The 26643-nt window shown below is 39.6% G+C and overlaps 1 protein-coding gene across 1 annotated transcript in view; it reads left to right on the top strand.

Annotated features, from left to right (window-relative positions):
* The first annotated feature begins 827 nt into the window (after window positions 1-827).
* The window catches only part of slit1a (slit homolog 1a (Drosophila)), a 156967-nt gene continuing 131151 nt past the window's right edge, over window positions 828-26643 (top strand). Inside the window, exons 1-3 of the mRNA XM_063008184.1 lie at window positions 828-1003; window positions 22137-22208; window positions 24617-24688. Coding sequence (XP_062864254.1) covers window positions 828-1003; window positions 22137-22208; window positions 24617-24688 — 320 coding nt within the window. The remainder of the gene's footprint in view (window positions 1004-22136; window positions 22209-24616; window positions 24689-26643) is intronic.

The following is a 26643-nucleotide window of genomic DNA, read 5'->3' on the forward strand; positions in this document are numbered from 1 at the left end:
ATTTGTCAGTGACACACAACACAGTCAGGCCACACAAATTTTTTTACCTGGACGCCACCGTCCCCCCGGTGTCAGGGTCAAGAAAAGACTCAGTGTCCTGCCACGCCAACCCCCTTCTGCATCCCAAGGGTGTTTGGGTGAGTGTATGTTGATATAGTCGACATGCCTCTACCCTATCGACCTTTTTCCCCTTGTCCCCTGGGCCGATCTTTCTCCGATATGGCTCTTTTGTGAGGGGACAGGAACGTTATAGATTGTGTGTGTGGATGCCATGAGGCTTTGCTGGGATGCCGGAGAAATTGTGGGGGGTGAGGTGTCGGTAGTTGAGGTGGTGTGTTTGGGCAGGGGGGGTGGGAAGGAAGACTGGACGGAGGGGAGGGGAGGGGACATAGGAGGAGCTTGGGGGCAGCTATTTGTAGATCCTTGTGATGGATGACTGCTGTGTGTGTATATGTGAGTGCCGTGTGTAGGAGAGAGAGTGCTTTTTCTCTTTGGTGTTCCTCTGTAGGCAGTCAGTGGAGCACAGGAGTGGGAGGGAAGCAGACGTAGACGCTGAGCACGGCAAGAAGACAGAGTTTTCTTTAGAAAGTCAAGCACAGCAGAAGAGGACGGACTTCTTTTCTTTTCTGCCTCCAGAAGCGCTGAAAGAGGACTAGTCTGACTTGCTCTGAAAGACAAACACATTTATTCCTTTGTTATTCCTTTACACTTAGTCTTTCAGATACACACTGTGGTTCCTCTTGATTCTAGCTATTGGACTTGTGCAGCAGTACCAGCAGCTCTCTGGGGGAAAAAGCTTATAAGAAATCCAGGAGACGGAGTTAAGAATGTCTTGGAGAAGCTGTGGAGCTTGGATGTGGGCACTGCTTCTGTGCGGCGCCTTCTTTGCACCATGTGCCAGCTCTTGCCCAACTCTGTGCACCTGCAGTGGCACCACTGTGGACTGCCATGGCCTGGGGCTCAAGAGCATTCCGAGGAACATCCCCAGGAACACGGAACGACTGTGAGTAGCTCATTTGTCCTCGCATCACTTTCTTTTGCCAATTCCCTCATCATTATTTGCCAATTTATTTGGGGCAGAAAAAAAGAAGTATTACTTTTTGGGCAGATGTGTGCTGATCTGATATACAAACAGTGTGAACATGCATGCATCTGTGATATTGGTAGTGTTTATGCTGTATTTGCTAGTGTTTATAGTGTTCGGGATAGGAAGGCATTGTCATCAGTAGACTCACTTTAATAGAAAATTGCATTTGTTTTAAATTGAAGTTTTAGCTGTTTAAAAACTTTATTAAAACACACTGGACATTATAACAATGCAACAATAACAACCACAGCAGATCCCTGCCTCCATAATTCTAAAATTACCTTTTTATGCCAGTCATCAATAAGGATAAGCACAGTTATTCAAATCTTGTATTCAAATAAGTGATTTAGGCACTAAATCTAGGTGTCCAAATCCACTGTAAAAAGTTGTATTTGTTATGATTGCACACAGTTTATGAAAGATTACATCAGCGCATTTACATCAGCTTTAAATTGTTCACTTAATAATCCATTCTAATGACTGGAAAGCAGAAATTGATGTACTCCGTGAAGGCAGTGTGTCACGATTTTATCTTGTTTCCAGAGCTCTGCAACTTCGTGCATTTTAAAATTAATTCAGAAGAACGATCTTATGCAGAGATCTCAGAGTTACCTGATTAGCAGGAGCAGCAAGGTTCCCGCCTGAAGCTAATACTCTCCCTGATAGAAAAGTATACATTAGGCTTTAAGTTCTTTTCATAAAAGTGAGTGACCCACTGCGGATAAATAACAATGTAAAAATGTTTCTATTCTAATGGCCACATGGTATGCGGTCATTTTTCAAGGTGATTGCTCAAGTCAAACATACCACACGCAAGTCCCGAGTGGTTTCCTCTGACTCGGATGACGAATGGATGATGCCCCGAGTGTTGCCCCAATTGCTTCTGGTCTTTCTTTATATTCGTTTCTTCTACTCGTTTGGACGTTTTCACACTAACATACAGATTTTGATGTAGGATGTTTGAATAAAAAAAACCTTTTAGTTTATATAGCACATTTATGAGAGAATGGTCAAATTGGTCCTGGAAGCAGTAATGAACACACACATGTAAACACAAAGTGATGAAGTGAATGTTTAGCTGGAATTGTATCTGCATGCCAGGTTTGAACCATCAACTACCTTGATGCATTCAGAACAACTGCATTTTATTTTTTATATAGAAAATGTACATATTGTCATAATAGAATAATTAAAAATATACACACTTTTGTTTAGAACAATCAAATTCTTAAAGCACCATATTTTAACAACAGTTTAGGTTTAAGTTACTTTACTTTCATGTTCTTTGACTGTTACTGATTGGTTAGAACCACAGGTTACTTCCGCTCACTACAGGTTCAAATATGTGATAGAATTTATGAAGTTTATGCAATTTGCTTGTAGTGTTGTCCTTTAAGCCATCTGTAGTTTATTCACACACGTTTTAGTTCATGCATGTTCATAATGTTCCATTTTCCTGCTTGCTAAAATTACTGGTGAGTTAGCTGGCCGAATCAGGCTGATATTTAGGGGGTCATAAATCCCCTAAATATCATTATGAGGACATTGCAACAATGTTTTCCAAATTTGCATCATAAAATCATCATAAAAATCATAATTTGTCATAGTGTCTTATGCCAGGACATAGATTATTGCATCTCAGTACATAACAAACTACAGACACCCTGCAATGTTGTCTTAGCCACCCTCATACAGAGTGCACTAACAATCCCTTCATTATGATTCAAATGTTACATTACTTACCTTGTCATGTAAACAGCATTCTGTTATACTGGAATACTGGATTTAAGCTGTTTAAGCTAATAAAGACCTGAATTCTAGCCACATAATCAGGTTATTAAATGCATTACATTTGATATATATACACACACCTAGGAGATCCAAAATCTAACTTGCATAGTCAGTGATGTTAATTATATTGTATTGCCGACCAAAAGTATGTTAAGAAAAAATAAAACAACATTATTCCACTGTTTGGTAAATAGAGTCCAGTGGCAGCATGCTTCACACCACTGGATGCACACAGGCTTGGATGCAGCTGCTCGGCCATGGAAACCCATTCCATGAAGCTCTCTACTCACTGTTCTTGAGCTAATCTGAAGGCCACTTAAAGTTTGGAGGTCTGTAGTGATTGACTCTGCAGAAAGTTGGTGACCTCTGCGCACTATGCACCTTAGCATCCGCTGACCCCTCTCTGTCATTTTGCGTGGCCTAACACTTCGTGGTGAGTTGCTGTCGTTCCCAATCGCTTCCACTTTGTTATAATACCACTGACAGTCGACTGTGGAATATTGGGTAGTGAGGAAATTTCAAGACTGGACTTGTTGCACAGGTGGCATCCTATCACGGTACCACGCTGGAATTTTCTGAGCTCCTGAGAGCGACCCATTGTTTCACTAATGTTTGTAGAAGCAGTCTGCATGCCTAGGTGCTTGGTTTTATACACCTGTGGCCATGAAAGTGATTGGAACACCTGAATTCAATTATTTGGATGGGTGAGTAAATACTTTTGGCAATATAGTGTATCTCCAATTTTCATAAGTGGTGTCACTCTAGGACACTTGATTGTTCACTTGATCGATAATGAATGTTCCAAAAAGAAATGTAACCCAGCAGTAACCATTGTGGTTGCATTATCTTATGTAAATTCCTACAACCCTGTCCAATCTGTGCCAGCACGGAACTGTGGCAGCAGGATGCACATGTGCAGGTATCTTCAGTAACCATTTCATTCTGATCAGGATGATGATGGGTCCTGTCAGACACAAAGCAGAATGCCAGCCCACAATTCAATTGTAACACTATCTATGAGCAAATCTACCTGATAATTGGCATAAATAGTGTGTATTTTAATCTTGCCCCCCAGTCAACTTGAACAATCTAGAAACTGTGTCAGATGCCGTTTAGATTTCCACTCAACAATAAGTTAAAACCAACTCAACCTGTTTTATGCGTTTAACTCTTCACCCTGTCGAACACATAACATATTTTAGTGTTTTAACAAAGCACCTCTCACATTTCCGTTGTATGGTGTGTTAATAGGGATCGTCACAAGCTTAACATCTAAATCCCTCCATCCGGCATTGCCTAGAGGAGAACAAGTTCTTTTAAGTTTGGTTTTACCCAGGGTTTCTTTCTTATGCATCATTTGCCGTTCACAAAGTTGGCTTGCTCGCTTAACATTTGGACCTAAATCTCTATAAGGCTACTTTGTGATGATGTCAGCGGTGATTTTGAAGGTATTTCTGTAGTTGTGATTGTAGAAGTGAGACTTATAGAACATTTCTCAGCCTGGATGGATCCTCTTTTAGCAGAAACCAATCACATAGTAGAGTGTAGACCATACTGACAAGGTTCTGCAGGTGTTTTATACTGTAGCGATGTGTTTTCATTGTGTTTGAATGCAGAATCTTTACTCAGCAAGAAGTGCCTTGATTGTTTTGACCTTTCAGCTTGTATTGTTGAATGTCTGCAGCTGCGAGTGCCAATATCACACCCTCCACCCTGTTTTCTTAGCCACCCTCATACAGATGATGATTTAAAACTTTACATTTACCTCGTCATGTGAACAGCATTCTGTTATGCTGAATTTAAGCTGTTTATTAACTTACAAAGCTTAAATCATGTTATTAAATGCTTGTATATTATTATTATTTAAAAAAAATAATTATTCTTTATTACTTTATTAGCTTAAACAGCGTAAATTATGTTATTAAATGCTTGTATATTACTATTTTTTAAATCCATTTACAATTTGTATTAATTTATAAGCTTAAACATCTTAAATTAGGTTATTAAATGCTTGTATATTATTATTTTTTAATTTATTTTTTTATTAATTCATTAACTTAAACAGCTTGTCAGGTTATTAAATGCTTGTTCATTATTATTATTATTATTATTATTATTATTATTATTTGTATTAATTTATTAACTTAAACAGCTTAAATCAGGTTATTAAATGCTTGTGTATTTTTTTATCAATGTTTTTTTATTCATTTATAAGCTTAAACAACTTAAATTAGGTTATTAAATGCTTGTATATTATTTTTTAAATCGCTTTATTATTTGTATTAGTTTAAATGCTTGTACTGTATATTATTATTATTTTTACAATTATTTTATTATTTTAATTAATTCATTTTTAATTTAATTATTATTTTAAATAGTCAAATTATTAATTGCTTGTTTTTTAATCAATTTATTTTTTTGTTTAATTTATTAGCTTAAACAGCTTAAACTAGGTTATTAAATATACATATTAAATATAAATATGGTATATTATTAAAATATACAATTAAAATATACAAGCTTAAATCAGGTTATAAAAATATATATATTAAATATAAATATTGTATATTATTATTATTTTTAACATTTAAAAAAGTTGTCTTCTATCTTTAAACATAAAAAATATATACTTATCTAATTTACATAGTCAGTAATGTTAATTATATTGTATTGCCAACCAACAGCCAGAAATACGTATGGAAATATGTTTTATAAATAAAACCAAATTTTCTACTACTTGGTAAATAATATGGTTAATCTATTTAATGTTACTAAATGCCACCTCTTTACCAGAAGAAAATATTAAAAATACAAACGTCTCCATTATTTGTAGTGATGCAACTGAAGAAATCTAATCATTTACTTCTAAAGCGTGTAAAGCCATGAAGTGAATTATTTCTTAATCCAATTTTCTACAGTTAGTAGATTACATGAAAATACCCTCACTGGCTCTAACACAAAGCACATGGGTGAGTGAAACACCAGTTCTACATTTTCATTCAAGCTGGAAAAGATACTTATCACTAATCTAGCACAACCCACTAACCGTATTCCAAGTCAGACGTCCAGAGATCTACCCTCTCTGGTTTTATATGTGCTAATGCATCTATTTATACACACTGGCGGCGCGAGCTGGCAAGATCAAACGTGTTCGATGGTGGTGTGAGCAGGCCGTCTGATTCGGGATTCTCTTTGTAGCAAGCTGGTTGAACTCAGGGCAACAAACTGCTCCGTTATCTAAAGTGTCCTCACGTGGTTTCTTCCCGTTGTTTATTGATTTGTCCGTCTCAAGGTTTTTTTGGTAATAACTGCAACAGCCGAATGAAGAAACGGTTGACGCTGAGCAGAACTAAAAGTGGTATTGCTTTTGGTTAGAAAGCTTGGTTGTAAATCGCAGGCAGATGTGTTTTTAGGTACATATTAGGATTAGGGAGTGTGACTTGAACACTAGTGAGGTTCCTTTGAAAGGATGTTGTGAGCTGTCAATAATTTAAATTGGGTTTTGTCCACTGATGTTTTGCAGACCATGTTCTGCCACTTTGGCACCTGGATTGATGCTTTAACCTTGGATTTGGATTTAATTCTTTAACCATAAATAAAATTATTGCTTTTATGTTTACCTTCATTACATTAGAAATATTTTATGATGGATAACAAATAATTATCAGATATTACAATCAGTTTAAATAATATAAGTAATTGTCTTTAACTACATCCAGTGACATGACTGCTGGGGTGTTTATTCGAAAATAATCAAAAAGAGGCTTTAAACAACCATCTATCAACAGTGGTTATACACTGATCAGCTCCACTTACCATATAGAAACACTTTGTAGTTTTACTATTACTGATTGTAGTCCATCTATTTCTCTACATACTTTTTTAGACTGCTTTCACCCTGTTTTTCAATGGTCAGGACCACCACAGAGCAGGTATTATTTAGGTTGTGGATGTTAGTGTGTGTTGTTCTGGTATGAGTTGATCAGACACAGCAGTGCTGCTGAAGTTTTTGAATACCGTGTCCACTCTATTAGACCCTCCTACCTAAATGGTCCACCTTGTAGATGTAAAGTCAGAGATGATCACTCATCTATTGCTGCTGTTAAGTCATCTTCTAGACCTTCATCAGTGGTCATGGGATGCTGCCCATGGGGCGCTGTTTGCTGGATATTTTTGGTTGGTGAACTATTCTCAGTCCAGCAGTGACAGTGAGGTGTTTTAAAAACTCCAGCAGCTCTGCTGTGTCTTATCCACTTCTACCAGCACAACACACACTAACACACCACCACCATGTCAGTGTCACTGCAGTGCTGAGAATGATCCACCAGCCAAATAATATCTACTCTGTAGTGGTCCTGTGAGGGTCCTGACCATTGAAGAACAGCATGAAAGGGGGCTAACATAGCATGCAGAGAAACAGATGGACTACAGTCAGTAATTGTAGAACTACAAAGTGCTTCTATATGGTAAGTGGAGCTGATAAAATGGACAGTGAGTCTAGAAACAAGCCTGATCGGTGTATAGTATATTTTAATGATGGATCATGTGATCATGTGATCTGTAGTTTTTCATGCTATAAGAGAATCTAGCTCCCAAGAATCTATGTGCACAGTAGCAACATCAGTTATTTGTTCCTTATTGTTATGAACACGTATGATTTTATATTGTAGGCATTATGCTGCCATTTCTACACTTATCCAGATTGTCTTTGATATTAATGGTGTTTCTAGTCACAGTGGAGTAATGTAGCCTATGTCGAGAAGATACCATCAATTTAACAGCATTGCATTAATTACAAACAGCAAAAGACCAGATTCAATCTAAAAATAAGAACTATTCCCAAATCGGACACGCCAAATCCTTTGATAGAGAGAGGCATTACGTTAACAGGAATCTTGACATTACTGAGCTTTGGACGGTCTGGATAAAAGATAAAAATGGAACCATTTGCTTGGTGAAAAGTGACTAAGAAGCTTTTATCCCTGTAAGAAACAGCTCTGTCTTCAATTCTCACTGATATTCTGGTGTTAAGAATGGGGATTATTTAAGGAATGTTAGGACTGATGATGATGGGGTATTGTGTAGCCTACTATAATCCTCTGTTTAACCTTTGAGTGATAAGCATAAGGACGTTTAACACTTATTCTCATCCTGCTAATACATTTCACTGCCAGGAATACAGTACTCAGTTATAATGGGAATGACATTAGACATTTGTGCTTTGTACTTTTAGTGATTTAGTCATATCACAATCTCACCTATTCACTCGCTTTCCTTCAGACATGGACATTCTAAGCCCTAATAATCTTGTGTACATTTATATTTTCACCACTTAGCAGACGCCTTTATCCAAAGCGACTTATATTACACTTTTTACAGTATGCAGTTTGAGCTATTGAGGGTTAAGATCCTTGCTCAAGGGCCCAACAGCAGCAACCTGGCAGTGGTGGGGCTTGAACCAATGACCTTTTGATTACTAGTCAAGTACCAAAACCACTAGGATATGACTTGAGAAGCCAGTCACTGTCTCTTACTGTCCATTGTAATAAACCACACCAATGCAGTGGATAAATACTGACTTGCAAACCTAGATGGGTTTGTTTTGAAAGTTCGTCCCATGGCACAGCAATGTTGAATCGAGCAACCATGAAGAAAATGCAATCCTTGCTGTATACTAATACAATACTCTGTTATCTGCTCATGTTTTCAGAATTTTGCTGTCCTAGGTCATTCTTAGTGCATGCTGCATGATTTTTGGATACTTTTGGGGAGGGGTGGAAGGTTTTACTTTTTGATCAGTGCCTGTGAAATGAGCTTGTGTAGTTTGTGCAACCAATTTATAAAATCTGGGATCAGATCAGGATTCAACGACTAGCTGCACAAGAAATAAGAAAAGCAAAGAAAAGCCGCTCAAGTGGCACAGTGGTAAAAACACACGCTGGAACCATAGCTGGGATTTCGAATACATCATATCGAATCTCAGCTCTGTCTGCCGGCTGGGCTGAGCGGCCACATGAAGAACGATTGGCCTGTTGTTGAGATACGGGTGGGATTAAGCCTCTCTCATGACTGATGCAATTACGACCTCTGCTGGCTGATTGATGGCGCCTGCACAGAGATGAGAAAAGAGTGCTCTCAGGGTGTGTCTCTCCGTACACAGTGCTGAGCTGCACTTCACTCGTTAAAGTGTAGGTGATGAGATGCATACGGCTACTGCCCATGTGTCGGAGGGGGTGTGGGTTAGCTTTGTTCTCCTCAATCAGAGCGGGGAAAGGAAAAAGGAAAAGTGCTTTTATCCCTTAAATTAAACATTTTCTGTTTACGGAGAGGAGATCCCAAGTCATTACTGTACTATTTTGAACTGTATTGTAAATAACATGCAGTTTAAGACATATTTACTGGAGCAACATCTCTGTTTTGTGTGTAGAATGATACGGCATGTTTTGGATATTGCACCCCTGCATGCACCCTTTTTTAATTTGGTCTTGTGGGGTTATTTTTTGGACACTTTTTAAACCTTTGTGCATCCACAGTGCAGCCCAAACACATCAGCATGTACATGTATAATTATCATTTTAAGCAACCACTGGATTTATTATAATTTGGCATACTGCAAGACCTCTACTCAAATCTGCGCCTAGTGTGCACTCATGGTCATGAAATCACAGTCGCAAGTGAGTAACTTTCCAAACTATTCAACAATTTTGAGTTTTTAAAACCTGTACAGTCTGCCCTCAGTTCCAGTTTATGGGACTTGTGGTCCAGACACAAGGTGACATGTCGGGATACAGCCAGCAAGTGCCAACTTTACTAGACTGTATTAAACCAGAGATCACAGAGATGACGCTGAGAGCTCAGTAAAAGTAAGAGAGGATATGAGTGTGTTGAGAACCATATGGTACCAGTGATACAGTTTCCAGAGAGAGAGACAGAGACAAGAATCCTTGTATTTAATGTAGCACCTCTGCCCATTAAAATGCCAGCGTCGGCCTCTTTCAATGTGGCGAGTCGTAATGACTTGCAGGTATTTGGAATATTAGGGGGTTTACACCTAACTTCAGCTCAGGGGTCCATCAGTGGCAACTTCAAATCAATAGTCCAGTACATTAACTACTGAGCTGCCACTGGCGAGTTCTATAGATGGCAAAGCATCTCAAAAGCATCACAAAAGCATAAAAACTCAAGCATAACAGATTTCGGATAGAGCACAGTTAAACAGATTGAGTTTCAGGCACAGATGTATGATTAACGAGCAGCTGCTACCGTTGGGTTTAGAGTCCTACACATGGTCGAACAGCAGTCATTTACATATATGTCTCGATTAGGGCTGTGTATTATTTAGGTAATATTTGAATATTCACCTGATCACATTAAACACATCCAAAATGAGTCTAAACACAGTAACGTTTAGTCACATGGTTAATCAAAGCACTTCAACTGGGACACTCAGTTGTGTCACTTTCCTCCATATCCTGTGATGCTTGTGATGCTATACTGGTAATTCTGGTTCATGCTGACCACCTGCCTATCCCAGCTTTTCAATGAGTGCAAGGCACACAGTAACACCCTGGACGGGACGCCAGTCCATCGCAGAGCAGACACACATCCACGCACCCATTTACTTATAGGGCAATTCAGTGTCTCCAATTAAAATGAATGCTTTTGGACTGTGGGAGGAAACCGGAGCTCCCGGAGGAAACCCACCCAGACACGGGGAGAACATGAAAACTCCACACAGAAAGGACCCGGACCGCCCCGCCTGGGGATCGAACCCAGGACCTTCTTGCTGTGAGGCGACAGTGCTACCCACTGAGCCACCGTGCCGCCCCGTTATACACACATAAAAAGCAAAAATAAAAGAAAATAAAAATGCCATGTGTTGCTAAGTGTGCAAGTGAAATACAGCATCAGATTATAGTTTAGCTTTATACAATTATATTATTGTACCATATCTTGATAAGCTAGCTATTTAGTGCAGCAGTCTGACATGTTTGTACTTGTGAGCAGTACATATGGAAGTGGTATTTAGGAGCGTGTCTAGAATGTGATTGACAGGAGGAATGTAAATAGGTGTTTAGTGTTCCCCCCAGTATTCTCATTCCATGTTTTTGAATAGACATCAAATGGCTTACTTTAATCACACTGTCAGGGTATGTATTATACTACCCAACATTTTATATACCATTCAACATTTTACCTATTTGACTGGTCCCATATTAATACAGATGGATTATGTGGTCAGGAATTGTATATTAGCCACCCACTTGCAGTATTTTTCAGTTAGGATAGTATTCTGGATGAATGGATTGGATCTGGTGAATCCACACGGCAACTAATCATATGCAATTTGGTTAACTAATTGCTTCATTTTGTTAAGAGTAATGGGTGTGGAAGATAATACGGGCGGAGGCTTGCAGCTTTACAATAATGACACATCCCAGCCCCCTCTCCAACACCCATCTTTTGTTGTGAACCTGCCAATCCTACTATGTCAGGTTCATTTCACACGTGGATGACTGCCATCCTGATGATGGCCTTGTTATGAGCAAGTGAGGGTTAAGACCAGTGATTTGCAACACTGACCTCAGGCTTGACTACACTAATCTAGTCTCAATACCCTCTGGCTTTGTGGGTCTGAATTGAGTTTGCAGTGACTGGGTCATTTAAGCAAGCCATTTGTAGGTCAGTTTTGACATGACTGATTACCTTACAACACCTTCTACCAGCTGCTTCTCTGAGAATCTATGAATGTTAATAGTCCCGGGCAATGTCAAATGTTGAATGCATGTTATAGTACATCTGATCTTTGTGACCAGGTGGAAGCCAAAAACCTCAGCCGAGTGGATCTTTCACTCAAGTAAACGGAAAAATCTAAATCTTAAGTCAGCGGACTTGATCAGGAAAGTCTAAATACCTTATAAAAGAAGAAAGATGAACCGTTTACATAATAAGCAGTCAGAATTTTACTTTAGTGGGAGGAAAAGTGAAAAGCTCAAGTCAAGTGACCAGACCGTAGCCAAATACTAAATAACCATACATTTTAAGGTCAAGATTATTATTATTATTAGTAGTAGTAGTAGTAGTAGTAGCATTCTTATTATTAGTATTCTTCTTCTTCTTCTTATTATTATTAGTAGTAGTAGTACTATTATCAGTACTATTATTACTGTTGTCTTGTTATTATTAGTAGTAGTACTATTATTATTATCAGTACTATTTTTATTAGTTTTATTATTATTATTATTATTAGTAGTAGTAGTAGTAGTTTTATTGTCATCAGTACTATTATCAGTACTATTTTAATTATTTTTATTATTATTTGTAGTAGTACTATTATCAGTATTATTATTATTTTATTGCTATTATTATTATCATTATTATTATTATTTTATTGCTATTATTATTATTATTATTTTATTGCTATTATTATTATTATCAATATTATTATTATTATTATTTTATTGCTATTATTATTATCAGTATTGTTATTATTATTTTATTGCTATTATTATTATCAATATTATTATTGTTATTATTATTTTATTGCTATTATTATTATTATCAATATTATTATTATTATTATTATTATTTTATTGCTATTATTATTATCAATATTATCAGTATTATTATTATTAATTTATTGCTATTATTATTATTATCATCAGTATTATTATTATTGTTATTATTATTATTATCAATATTATCATTATTTTTTTTATTGTTATTATTATTATCATCGATGTTGCGTGTGTGTGCGTGTGTGTGTGTGTGTGAAATAACCATGGACTTCACAGAAAAACACATTGTCTTGATGACACCATGTATCTCTCTAAAATCCCAGTTTACACCTCCATGTCAATGGTACCTACACACATGCAAGTCACCCATACTATGACAGTTGTTAGCTTTTGCATCCTTCACTGATTTTTGACACAGAGAACTTAATGTCCATTTTCTCCAAAAACAAGCTGAAATGTGGACTCAACACAGACATTTCCAGGTCTTTTGGTCCTTCTGAGATGAGCTCGGCCCAGAATACTTTGTGGCGTTTGTAAATAGAATTGATGTATGGCTTTGTCTTTGCATAACAGTTTAACAGTGGACTGTGTTAAGCAAAAAAAAATTTTCTGAAGTACTTCAAGCTCATGTGGCTACAATTAGCACAGTAGTGCAATGCAGATACATTTTGTATCGCTAAAAGTATGTAGACAGCTGACCATGAGCTTTGCTGGACATCACATTTCAAAATCATGGGCATTATTAGAAAAATTCCAAGTCATCTTTAAGGGGTTGGGGGTCAAAGCTGTGTGCAGACCACTGAAGCATTGTTATGGATCATACTTTGTGCTCAAGGGTACAGTTATGTAAAAACAGAGAAGAGCCTTTTCTCAAACCGTTGCCAGTATTGGTGTAGCTGAAACACTTCAACTCAAAACTTGGTTTTGGCACTATAGTGTATATACAGAAAAATAATCAAAGTAAATGTATCATATTATTGCTAACTTTTGATTGTTATTTGAAATTTTTTGCTTTTAGTTGCTTTTTAGACATTTTTACCTACTAAAAATGTCTATGTGGAGAAAGTATTGTACAAATATGCTGAAATGGGTTTTATAAATGAACTGCTAGAGTGTTTAATAGTGCAAAAATGTAGTTCTGTTTAGTCAGCACTTACTGTATTGTGTGAACCTATTCTGCCAATTTTTGTCTCATGCTACATTTAAAGTTATTTATTTCCCCCATTTTTAAAGTCAATTGTGCAATAAGCATGACAGAAATACTGAAGGTCTCAGTAAGGCCATACGTGAAATCCCATCTGAGAAACTATCCAAATTCAAATACCGTCCAAATAGTTTTCTTGGGAGTTATTCCTGTACGGCTGGTCTGGTTTGACTCTCGTTCGGTAGACACATAGCTCGGTGTGTAGACAGAGACTTACTGGTCTGCTATGTAGGTTAGAGCCTCTTAATGTCAATGCTTGAGGAAAAAATCTGAGTGATTTTCAAAATTACATCCTTATCCTTCATGAATAAAAGATAGCCAGCTAACAATAGTAGTCTAGTGTGTCTTTATTAGACTTGGGGCCAAGAAAAACAAAGAGTGAGCAACTATAACTGAGCCACTGCTTAACTAGTCAGTTTAAAGGCAAGAGCAAAGAGACATTTTTTGAACAATTTCTAGCATTAGCTAACCAGCTAGTCTGCTTTGTTTATACTCTGTTAGGTCCTTATTCTACAGTGTGAGCGTGGTAAAAATCTAGAGTCATGGATCAGGCTGGAGCAGCATTGCAAATGTATTGCAAGTAAACGTAAAAATACGTCAGCAATTAGCTAGCTTACTAATTAAAAGCTCTTCTTCGACCTATCTGAGATGAGCTTGGGCCCACAATACTTTGTGCCGTTTCTGTATAGAATTGATGGTAACGTTTAACGGTGCGCTTCATGACGAAGCAGCAGACCTTGTTAAGTGAAAACAATTTTTTGAAGTACTTCATGTTGCTACATTTATTACAGTAGCATGGCCTCATGCAAGGCCGATACACTACACGCTATGCGGCCATGAACTTACTGGACATGGAGTCATGGATCAGGCTAGAGAAGCCTTGCAAATGTATTGCAAGTAAATGTAAAAATACTGTCAGAAATTAGCTAGCTTGCTAATAAGGCGCTCTTTTAAAAAAAAAAGACTGTATTTAATCCTATGTTAGATGAGCTTAGGCCCAGAAACTTTGTGGCATTTCTGTATAGAATTGATGTACGGCTTTGTCTTTGCATAACAACGTTTATCGTTGTGTTTTTATGACGAAGCGGTGGACCGTGCTGAGTAAAAACGATTTTCTGAAGTACTTTGAACACATCTGGCTACATTTCACATGGTAGCATGGCCTCATGCAAGGCCGATACACTACACTCCATAAAGTCTGAAGTATGTGGACTGTTACACATGAGCTAACCAGCTAGTCGGCTTTGTTCCTACTTTGCCAGGGTTTTAAACTGCTGTATACACCGATCAGCAATAACATTAAAACCACCTCCTTGTTTATACACTTACTGTCCATTTTATCAGCTCCACTTACCATATAGAAGCACTTTGTAGTTCTACAATGACTGACTGTAGTCCATCTGTTTCCAGTCTAGAGCAGGTATTATTCGGGTGGTGGATCATTTTCAGCACTGCAGTGACACTGACATGGTGGTGGTGTGTTAGTGTGTGTTGTGCTGGTATGAGTGGATCAGACACAGCAGCGCTGCTGGAGTTTTTAAACACCTCACTGTCACTGCTGGACTGAGAATAGTCCACCAACCAAAAACATCCAGCCAACAGCGCCCCGTGGGCAGCGTCCTATGACCACTGTTGAAGGTCTAGAAGATGATCAACTCAAACAGCAGCAATAGATGAGCGATCGTCTCTGACTTTACATCTACGTGGTGGACCAACTAGGTAGAGTGGACAGTGAGTGGACACAGTATTTAAAAACTCCAGCAGCGCTGCTGTGTCTGATCCACTCATACCAGCACAACACACACTAACACACCACCACCATGTCAGTGTCACTGCAGTGCTGAGAATGATCCACCACCTACATAATACCTTCTCTGTAGTGGTCCTGACCATTGTAGAGAAACAGACGGACTACAGCCAGTAATTGTAGAACTACGAAGTGCTTCTATATGGTAAGTGGAGCTGATAAAATGGACAGTGAGTGTAGAAACAAGGAGGTGGTTTTAATGTTATGGCTGATCGGTGTATATGTTATATATTACACTGTAGGAACTGAAAGAATAGAAGCCCTTGTGATGGGTCTGTATGATTGTATGTTAATGCTACAGTCCTATCGTTGTTAGAGGGTCCAGATGCTTACTGCCTGGCTCAAGATCTTATGACTAGCATCTCCATCTGTTACGGGTAAGAGGAATGTGAGAACATAAGCGTACTGCTCTATTAAATTTGCAGCTCAAGAGCATAGATTACAATTGCAATACCATTACACGAACCCAGCGTGAGCTTACGTTTGACTTTAGTTGAGAATATAATGATACATAGCATGTATCATTTCGATGCTAAATCCTCATCTTCTGTCATTATTTTGTATTAAATCTGTTCGCATGTAAGTGCAGAAATATCCAGATCATTGTTATTCTTAATGCTGGAGATGCCTTGTAAAATCTGTGTCCAGATGCCAAGGGTAACATCTCATTTGAAAATTGGCATCCGTCCATCCTAGCTAGAGCAGTGTGCTAGGGTGTGATGTGATGGTCAGCAGCTTGTTGGCCCAGCGAGGTGCCCTGCCTACACAGTTGAGGTGACCCAGGATCCTCCTTTGTTTCCTCATCTCCTGCCAAATATCAGTTCTGGAAATGGGCACTTATTTCCTTTGGAGGCTTTCCAAGCAAAACACACTGAGCCTAGATCCTTATTTGTAGCCTGCGTGTATGTTTGTGTGTATTGTCGCGTGTTGGGGATCGTGTGGACGTATGGCTTCGCCTCTTGACCGTTTCATGCGATGTAGCTCAATTTAAAACGGGTCTCCCGGTCGCGGGGGGATTTCTAACAGATGGCAGGAATCAGCATAATACTTTTTTCATTGTAGCCTTTTGAATTATTGAGAAATCAGGCCCCTAGCGGAACATGAAACGTCTAAGTCCCCAGCCCTCTGTGGTGCTGTGATGGGATGACAGGAAATAAGCAGTGGCACTCTGTTGGCTCCTGTGCCGCTGTGATGGGAGGTTTCCACATTTATTAGGGGAAATGGAGGTTTTTGAATGTAAATAACCAGTAGACATTCTGAATGAGATTCTATTCTATGACCCAGGAATGTCAGTGAACCCTCTTAGAAGTGGAAGTTCATTTACTCCCGTTTTGCATTTAACCTCCATAACATTAAAACCACCTCCTTGTTTCTACACTCACTGTCCATTTTATCAGTTCCACTTACCATCTTTTGCTCTACATACTTTTTTTAACCTGTTTTCACCCTGTTCTTCAATGGTCAGGACCCCCACAGGACCACAGAGCAGGTATTATTTAGGTGGTGGATCATTCTCAGCACTGCAGTGACACTGACATGGTGGTGGTATGTTAGTGTGTGTTGTGCTGGTATGAGTGGATCAGACACAGCAATGCTGCTGGAGTTTTTAAATACTGTGTCCACTCACTGTCCACTCTATTAGACACTCCTACCTAGTTGGTCCACCTTGTAGATGTAAAGTCAGAGACGATCGCTCATCTATTGCTGCTGTTTGAGTTGGTCATCTTCTAGACCTTCATCAGTGGTCACAGGACAGGACGCTGCCTATGGGGCGCTGTTGGCTGGATATTTTTGGTTGGTGGACTATTCTTAGTCCAGCACTGACAGTGAGGTGTTTAAAAACTCATACTCATACCAGCACAACACACACTAGCATACCACCACTATGTCAGTGTCACTGCAGTGCTGAGAATGATCCAACACCTAAATAATACCTGCTCTGTGGTGGTCCTGTGGGGGTCCTGACCATTGAAGAACAGCATGAAAGGGGGCTAACAAAGTATGCAGAGAAACAGATGGACTACAGTCAGTAATTGTAGAACTACAAAGTGCTTCTATATGGTAAGTGGAGCTGATAAAATGGACAGTGTAGAAACAAATTTAATGTTATGGTTGATCAGTGTATATATGACAAATATTGTTTGCCAATACATCATTCTGACATGGTAACTAGCTCACAAGTAAGTAATGTGAGGGCAATAAAAACCATGATATTAAGCCACTACTGTGACAGTTTATAGTCTGAGCAATTGAGAGTCTAGAGCTTTGCTCAAGGGCCCAACAGTGGCAACCTGGCAGTGGTGGGGCTTGCACCAGTGACCTTTCGATTACTAGTCCAGTACCTTAACCACTAAGCTACAACTGCCCTGAATTATTGTGTTAATTTTAACAATTAGTTTAGAATAGCAACTAGCTAATGCTGCTCTGTGCTGTTTTTAAGCCAGAACTAAAGACAAAGAGTTGCATTATAATTGCATTATATTGATTATAAGCTGAAATATCACCTCTACGATGCTGTAATTAACTCTTACCATTTTTAAAGAAAAGAAATCGGAGGCGTCAGAATTTTAGTGTGTGGGTTTGTATCAGTTCACAGACTTGCGACTTTGCTATACAGCAGGTACTGTATTACAATTCAATTCAAATGCAGACAGTAAAAACGGTATCATTAACGATGATTGGTTGTGTTTTGCTAGGCATTCCGCCCACAGTCCTGGGTTCCAGCGGAGGGGGGGCCACCCAGTAGATTTATCCATGAAAAACCATGAGAAAAGCTGGACTAATTGGCCAGCAATAAACATCACATGTGTATCAGGCCACGGCTAATGAATCTTGCTGCATTGTTGTTTTTTTTCGCTCTGTCCACGCACCTGTGTACACAGACCATCTGTCTGCAGTGACCTCTCTCTCTTATTCACCACGTCCCAGGAGTGGTCATTAAAACGGACCAAGAGAAGTCAATTTTTGCGTCCATAAATCACATAGCAGTTTTGTATTTGTTTGTACATGTGGTTAGGCACATTAATAATGGCTTAACTAGAGTGAGGAGCTTTTTATTTTGGGATATTTGACAGATCCTAGATGGGCGGCACGGTGGCTAAGCGGGTAGCACTGTCGCCTCACAGCAAGAAGGTCCTGGGTTCGATCCCCTTCTGTGCGGAGTTTGTATGTTCTCCCCGTGTCTGCCTGGGTTTCCTCCGGGTGCTCCGCTTTTCTCCCACAGCCCAAAAACATGCAGCCAGGCTAACTGGAGACACTGAATTGTCCTATAGGTACCTAGCCGCTAGGATGCATGAACCAGTGCATTGTAGTGCCGGTCCCAAGCCCGGATAAATAGGGAGGGTTGTGTCAGGAAGGGCGTCAGGCATACAAACTGTACCAAATAAATAATACAGATCACGATCCACCTAGATAGATTTAACAGATCCTAGATACCTAGCATGACTTAAACTCAATGATCCAATAGCATTTGTGCTAACACAGGTATTGAAAATTACCAGCTTTTTGCTAGAAGCTTATTTTAATAGCTAGCTGGCTTGTTGTTGGATTTTTACCTGCATTGAGAAGCTAAATCACAGTAGTTAGCTTTTGTTTACTCCTTAGTTGACATCTTCAATTGCACAATAGATGCAAGAATGTTTTATGGATCAAAAACATACTTGTTAGGCTAATAAAGTAGCTCTAACTACACTAAACCATTTACATTTTTAGCATTTAGCAGACACTTTTATCCAATATACTGTGACAGGGTTAAGCGCCTTGCTCAAGGGCCCAACAGTGGCAACCTGGCAGATGTAGAGCTCGAACCAGTGATCTTCCAGTCATTAGTCCTGTACTGTAACCACTAAACTACCACTGCCCTTAGCATAGCCATTTAATGTGGTTCTACCAATCTGTGGAACCTTAATATTAGTTCTGTTACCCTTAATATTGGGCTTTGCTTGGTTTATGATGCTTTACCCTAATGGCTAGCCTAATTATGCCAGAAACCAGGTCTGTACTGGATCTGTTGTGGCCCACTGTTGGATAAAACAAGGGACTTGATGCTGGCGCCTCACAAACAGCCCAGACTCTGGGCTGCGTGCTGTTAACCTGCATGACACCCAAACATTACACAAGCTGCCCTTATAAAGTCCATTACAGGCTCTTCAAGTGATTATAGGTCTGTGCTACTACTCATGTCCAGCTCACAATGGGTGGCATTCCCTAAAGTTTGTGTTTTAAAAGGAATATCTTGTATAAAGAACATACTGCCCATAGTTAGTCACGACCTTAGCGTGGAATTCTGCTCTTTTGTGCTTGAACTGTTTTTAAACTCCACCAACAATATGTTTGACTTGTGAGTTTCATAAAGGCGCAGTCGATTGTGTGGGTTTGAATTGAGAACAAAGTGTTGAGGTGGTTACAGGAAGTCACACCAGAAAAAGTCATAATTTAAAGATTAAGGCTGGATTAGAATACATTACGAGCATTACATAAGGTATATTTAAACGATAGGATGATATAAATAGGTATTAACAAAGAAATTACCACCAGTTTAAACCTCTGGGCAGGTCGAGTCCATGGAATTACACAAGTTATGACAAAATTTAAGATTTCTCAGACGTGGCCACACGTCTTATTCTTTCTTCTCAATTAGTTGTCACGTGTGGATGTGGAAAAACAAAACATACCTAATTAGGGTTATACACCAACTAGGCATAACATTATAACCACTGACAGGTGAAGTGAATGACATGGATTATCTCTTCATCACGGCACCTGTTAGTGGGTGGGATATATTAGGCAGCAAGTGAACATTTTATCCTCAAAGTTGATGATTTAGAAGCAGGAAAAATGGCTTAGCGTAAGGATTATATTATTTGAGCGATTTTGACAAGGGCCAAATTGTGATGGCTAGACGACTGGGTCAGAGCATCTCCAGAACTGCAGCTCTTGTGGGGTGTTCCTGTTCTGCAAGGAAGGAACAGTGGTAAACCGGTGACAGGATCATGGTTTACCAATGAGCCATGGCTCATTGATGCACGTGAGGAGCGAAGGCTGGCCCGTGTGCTCCGATCCAACAGACAAGCTACCGTAGCTCAAATTGCTGAAGAAGTTAATGCTGGTTCCGATAGAAAGGTGTCAGAATACACATCACAGTTTGTTGCGTATGGGGCAGCAAAAGGGGGACCAACACAATATTAGGAAGGTGGTCATAATGTTATGCCTATTCGGTGTATATTCACTAAATAACCTTATTACCAGACTAAAATGTAGATGTTTTATTATATTTATTTAGATTTATAACAATGTAGTGTAATGCATAAATGACCACTTGTATAATTAGAAAATTGATCCATAGTTAATTAAAATCAGATAATAGTTGGATTATTAGCTTTACATCAAAGTCCTACATAGCATCAGGGTCCAGAAGACTGGGGTTCAAACTTTTCCTCTGGTCACTGTCTGAGATGTTTTGAGAAGTTCTCACCACCCGCGTTTATGATTCCCTGTTTTCCTGGCAACTCACTTAAACATGCAAAAGGTGGCATGACTGAGTAAAATTGTGAATGAATTAATGCTTAGTGCCTTTAAGCAAGTTTTTTAAACTGTGGGTCGTGACCCTTGGGTATGCTGCAAGCCATAAAAAAAGATAAGATAATAATAATAATTAAAAAAATGAATTTTAACAGGCACATAAAAACAACATGAATTTGTACATGAACACCCCTTGTGGATCTTGTAAACCACAGTGGGACCAGATTGCTACTGTTATTAATAATTAAGTATATTTTATATAGTGTTCATTTTGATGTACTGTTTGTGTTGCCTGGCACAAAGTGTGGGGCGCTTGAGAGAAAGTTAACATCAAGACATTAGTCAAATGCTTTTGAATAAATAATACAGGATACATTTCAAGCAATTCAGGGTTAAGTGAGTTGCTCAAGGGTCCATCAGAGGCAGGGCTTATAGCCTCAAACCTCCAATCAACAATATCAATCCAGTACCTTAATTCAGTGCCCATGGGCGGCACGGCACGGTGGCTAAGTTGGTAGCACTGTCGCCTCACAGCAAGAAGGTCCTGGGTTCGATCCCCAGGTGGGGCGATCCGGGTCCTTTCTGTCTGGAGTTTGCATGTTCTCCCTGTGTCCGTGTGGGTTTCCTCCGTGTTCTCCGGTTTCCTCCCACAGTCTAAAGACATGCAAGTGAGGTGAATTGGAGACACTAAATTGTCCAAGACTGTGTTCAATATAACCTTGTGAACTGATGAATCTTGTGTAATGAGTAACTACCGTTCCTGTTATGAATGTAACCAAAGTGTAAAACGACGTTAAAATCCTAATAAACAAACAAACAATAATTCAGTGCCCACATCGGGCTCCAGATGTTCAGGATGAAGCTGTTAAGAAAGATGATTAAATATCTTGTTTATTCTTACAGAAGACTTATCATAACCCCCTAGAGTCAGATCTATAGACAGATAAAGGCCTGTTACCCAAATACTTTTATTTATTCATGCTGGTTTTCCTAACTTCAGACACTGACTGAGCCGTGCCAGGCTAAGCACTTACAGATCGCTGTTGCTGCATGAATACTTAATACGCTTTAAGAATTTCTTTCTCATGTTACAGGAGCTTGGACACAAGTGTCATATCTCAGTTTACTGATTCCATCATGTTCTGCAACTTGTGTGGAAATGGTCCTGTGTAGACAGAATTCATTAATATTTCATTTTTTTTCTCACAGGGAACTAAATGGGAATAACTTCACTCGGATCAACAAGAACGACTTTTCCGGACTCAAATACCTCCGTGTTTTGTGAGTATTTTTCTTTAGTTTTTACTGTTCTAACTTTATATCTAACTAAATTATAATTTATTTATTTAATACCAGCAAAACCTATAAAATCTACATAACAAACATGATTTATGTAGGTACCATTGGTATACCAGTATGGCACGTTCAGGTTTGTTAACTAGTGTTTTATTAGGCAGTTGTAGCCTAGTGGTTAAGGATTGGACTAGTAATCAAAAGGTTGCTGGTTCAAGTCCCACTGCTGCCAGGTTTCCACTGTTGGGCCCTTGAGCAAGTCCCTGAACCCTCAATTGCTCAGACAATATAGTGTCACAGGACTGTAAGTCTGCTAAATGCTGTAAATGTAAGTGTTATTATCCAAGTTTAGAAAGGTTTACAGGTCGACAAGTATCAAAGTCTCAACATGTATTGCTAAATTCTTAGCCACTGTCCATTTTATCAGCTCCACTTACCAAATATAAGCATTTTGTAGTTCTACAATTACTAACTGTAGTCCATCTGTTTCTCTGCATGCTTTTTTAACCTGCTTTTACTCTGTTCTTCAATGGTCAGGACCCCCACAGGACCACTACAGAGCAGGTATTATTTGGGCGGTGGATCATTCTCAGCACTGCAGTGACACTGACATGGTGGTGGTGTGTTAGTGTGTGTTGTGCTGGTATGAGTGGATCAGACAGTGCTGCTGGAGTTTTTAAATACCGGATCCACTCACTGTCCACTCTATTAGACACTCCTACCTGGTTGGTCCACCTTGTAGATGTAAAGTCAGAGACGATCGCTCATCTATTGCTGCTGTTTGAGTTGGTCATCTTCTAGACCTTCATCAGTGGTCACAGGACGCTGCCCATGGGGCGCTGTCGGCTGGATGTTTTTGGTCGGTGGACTATTCTGTGTCTTATCCACTCATACCAGCACAACACACACTAACACACCAGCACCATGTCAGTGTCACTGCAGTGCTGAGAATGATCCAACACCCAAATAATACCTCTGCTCTGTGGTGGTCCTGACCATTGAGGAACAGCATGAAAAAGGGCTAATGAAGCATGCAGAGAAACAGATGGACTACAGTCAGTAATTGTAGAACTGCAAAGTGCTTCTATATGGTAAGTGGAGCTGATAAAATGGACAGTGAGTGTAGAAACAAGGAGGTGGTTTTACTGTTATGACTGATCGGTGTATATGCACATTAATTACAGGTAGAAAGCTCCAGTTTTCAAGCTGTTTATAATTCCAAGTGTCTTTAATGTAACGATTAATTCTAATCAAGCATCCAAGAGGTTTTAACTATTTAAAGAATAAAAACAATTACATTTTTTCTTTTTCTCCAAAGGCAGTTTTCTGCCTTCCTGTTAACACCCTCGCACCCCCCTCGCACTTCAGGTTCCCTAAGGATCCCCGAGGTCTCCCTCAGGCCCATGCAGTTCTAGGCGGGTTGTTAACATGATTAACATGAAGGCAGAAGCATGGGGAAGCTCTCGCATTTCTTACCCCCTGGGACTCAGCTGCCTTACTGAAAAATGAGGGCGTGAACCTTTGGCCTTGGCGCAGAAGGTGCTTACGGGAAAAGCCGTTTATGAGAGCAGTCAGAGGATTTTGAACACACACTGAAAAAATGGCTAAATACTTGACTATAAAAATTAAGTTTGGGATGGTTTATGGTCTGAGGAGAGAACTAGACTTTAAAATATGTATCCAGAGACACAAAAGTAAGCCACAGCGTAATGTTTAGCTATTATGCTATTTTTTTTGGTCAAGACAGAAGCATTGCCAGCGCCCTCAATCATCTCCACCTTATTTATTGACAGGTTCTGATCTGTGACTGTGACCACAACATAAATAATTATAATGTCCTCAACAGGACCTACCGCCTTCATAAATGATGATTTTAGTGAACCAGGGTTTTGTTCCCTGTAGTCCATGCTGCATTTCTCCCATAGTGTTAGAAGTGCTCGCCCTTCCAAAAACATAGCCAGCTTTTAATTTGTATCCACATTTGTGTTGGCACTCCCTGCGGTGAGCTTGTTTATGCTCGATGGGAAGTTTGGGTTTCTGACAGCTTGCCTGACATTATTTGAATAAGTAGCTTCAGTTTAGAATTCCTAGCCACAGAAATGCCAGCGGCGTGGTCGTCCCAGAGCTGCCAGCCTTCCTGGTTCACACCTGACCACCGGCTCAGACCACACCAGCCAGAATCAACTGGGCAGACACTACCACCACAGTCTGCGATCCCTCCCTAGCACCTTCTCCCTGCTTGGCTAGACTCTTGCTTAAATTCCACCTCCTTACTTTCCTTCCACTAACAGGTTTCCCCACACAACTTAAATGAAGAACATTCTATCTGTGTGCCAAAGCACCAAACTTATTCCCCAACCCTTGATCACCTACTTTGACTGCTCTTTTCTCCACAGGCAGCTGATGGAGAACCAGATTGGAGCCATCGAGCGAGGAGCTTTTGATGACATGAAAGAACTGGAGAGATTGTAAGTGTCTTGATTATCCTATATGAAAAAGTATACAGGGGGAATTTTTAGGCTGGGGGTCATCATGAGTACCCTGGCACACGTCTAAAATATGGTGCTGAAGAAATGTAGCTAGTGATCTTAGGTTTCTGGTTGACTTTTACCAACAGACCATAAAGTCACACAAGGATAAATGAAGGCTTACACAAAGTATATATGAAAATGTAAATATATGGAATAGTGGTTCATCTAGGGGCCACAAGACTTACTATCTTATAGCCTAATCTCTGGAACAGTTGGGGCATTTTATAAAATGCAATATAGGGAAATTTGGATTTTGAATTGGATACTTGCAAAAACATTTGGGACAGAAGCAGTTTTCCACTAGGTTACATCACAGCCGAGCGATACCCGATTGCATCCGAAGAGAGCACGTCGCTGTACACGCCTCTTCTGACACATGCACAGCCCTCCTCTTCTCGCCTCTTCTACCAATCAGGGTCCTGACACAGCGTATGAAGATCCCACCCACACCCCATCCTGCAAATACGGTGGCCAGTTAGTATCTGCTGCAGGCACTGCCAATTATGCTCATCAGATGGCACCCAGCCGACCGGTGGCAATGCCAAGTTTCGAACCGAGGAGTTCAGAATCTCGTCGCTGGTGTGCTAGTGAAATATCCCACTGTATATGCTTAATGTAGGATGCTTCAAAATAGTGAACGTTCAATATTCTTTAAATTCTTCACTCGTGTTTTACCCGTCCCAACTTTATCAGCTCAACTTACCATATAGAAGCACTTTGAAGTTCTACACTTACTGACTGTAGTCCATCTGTTTTTCTACATACTTTTTAACCTACTTTTACTCTGTTCTTTAATGATCAGAACCCCACAGGACCACTACAGAGCAGGTATTATTTAGGTGGTGGATCATTCTCAGCACTGCAGTGACAATGACATGGTGGTGGTGTGTTAGTGTGTGTTGTGCTGGTATGGCGGTTTCATCAGTAGTCACAGGATGCTGCCCACGGGGCGCTGTTGGCTGGATATTTTTGGTTCGTGGACTATTCTCAGTCCAGCAGTGACAGTGAGGTGTTTAAAAACTCCAGCAGCGCTGCTGTGTCTGATCCACTCATACCAGCACAACACACACAAACACACCACCACCATGTCATTGTCACTGCAGTGCTGAGAATGATCCACCACCTAAATAATACCTGCTCTGTAGTGGTCCTGGGAGAGTCCTGACCATTGAAGAACAGCATGAAAGGGAGCTAACAAAGCATGCAGAGAAACATATGGACTACAGTCAGTAATTGTAGAACTACAAAGTGCTCCATATGGTAAGTGGAGCTGATAAAATGGACAGTGTAGAAACAAGGAGGTGGTTTTAATGTTATGGCTGATTGGTGTATTTACAAAAGACAATCACGTTAGTCAGCCAAAACAACAAGTTGTTCTTGATTTTATTGCATTTTACAAAAAGGGAACAGAGGGTGGATGCCTTAAGCTTGGGGTTATTAAGACAATTCATTCCTCAACATACCACAAAAAGATGTTGATCAAACCTTGAAAGATTTTTGGCTTATACTAACTAACCAGGAATGCAATCAAAATGCATGGAGACCCACGATGCACTAAAACACACAGCCTCTCTCACAGTTTAAGAAAGCTGTGAAATTTAGAAATGGGAAACAGTGGTTAGGAATTAAACCACATTTAAAACCAAAGAGCCACATCAGAGGTGCACTCCTGTGCAGCTGTGCTATTTGGGGCTAAGAGTGTGGCCGTAACTCACAGCTGTTAACTTTAATGTACAACATGTGAAGTCGAAATAGTCCGTCATCTGCTTTGTACAGTAATTCTCCAAAATCAATAGTTCTATCAAACGTTTCTTTGAAATTTGATATGCACTGTGGTCTCAATTGGTAATTAGGTTGAGTCTGTTTTCAGTTTGGCTACACTTGACAGTGCC

Source organism: Trichomycterus rosablanca, chromosome 14, assembly GCF_030014385.1.
Source record: "Trichomycterus rosablanca isolate fTriRos1 chromosome 14, fTriRos1.hap1, whole genome shotgun sequence".
NCBI lineage: Eukaryota > Metazoa > Chordata > Actinopteri > Siluriformes > Trichomycteridae > Trichomycterus > Trichomycterus rosablanca.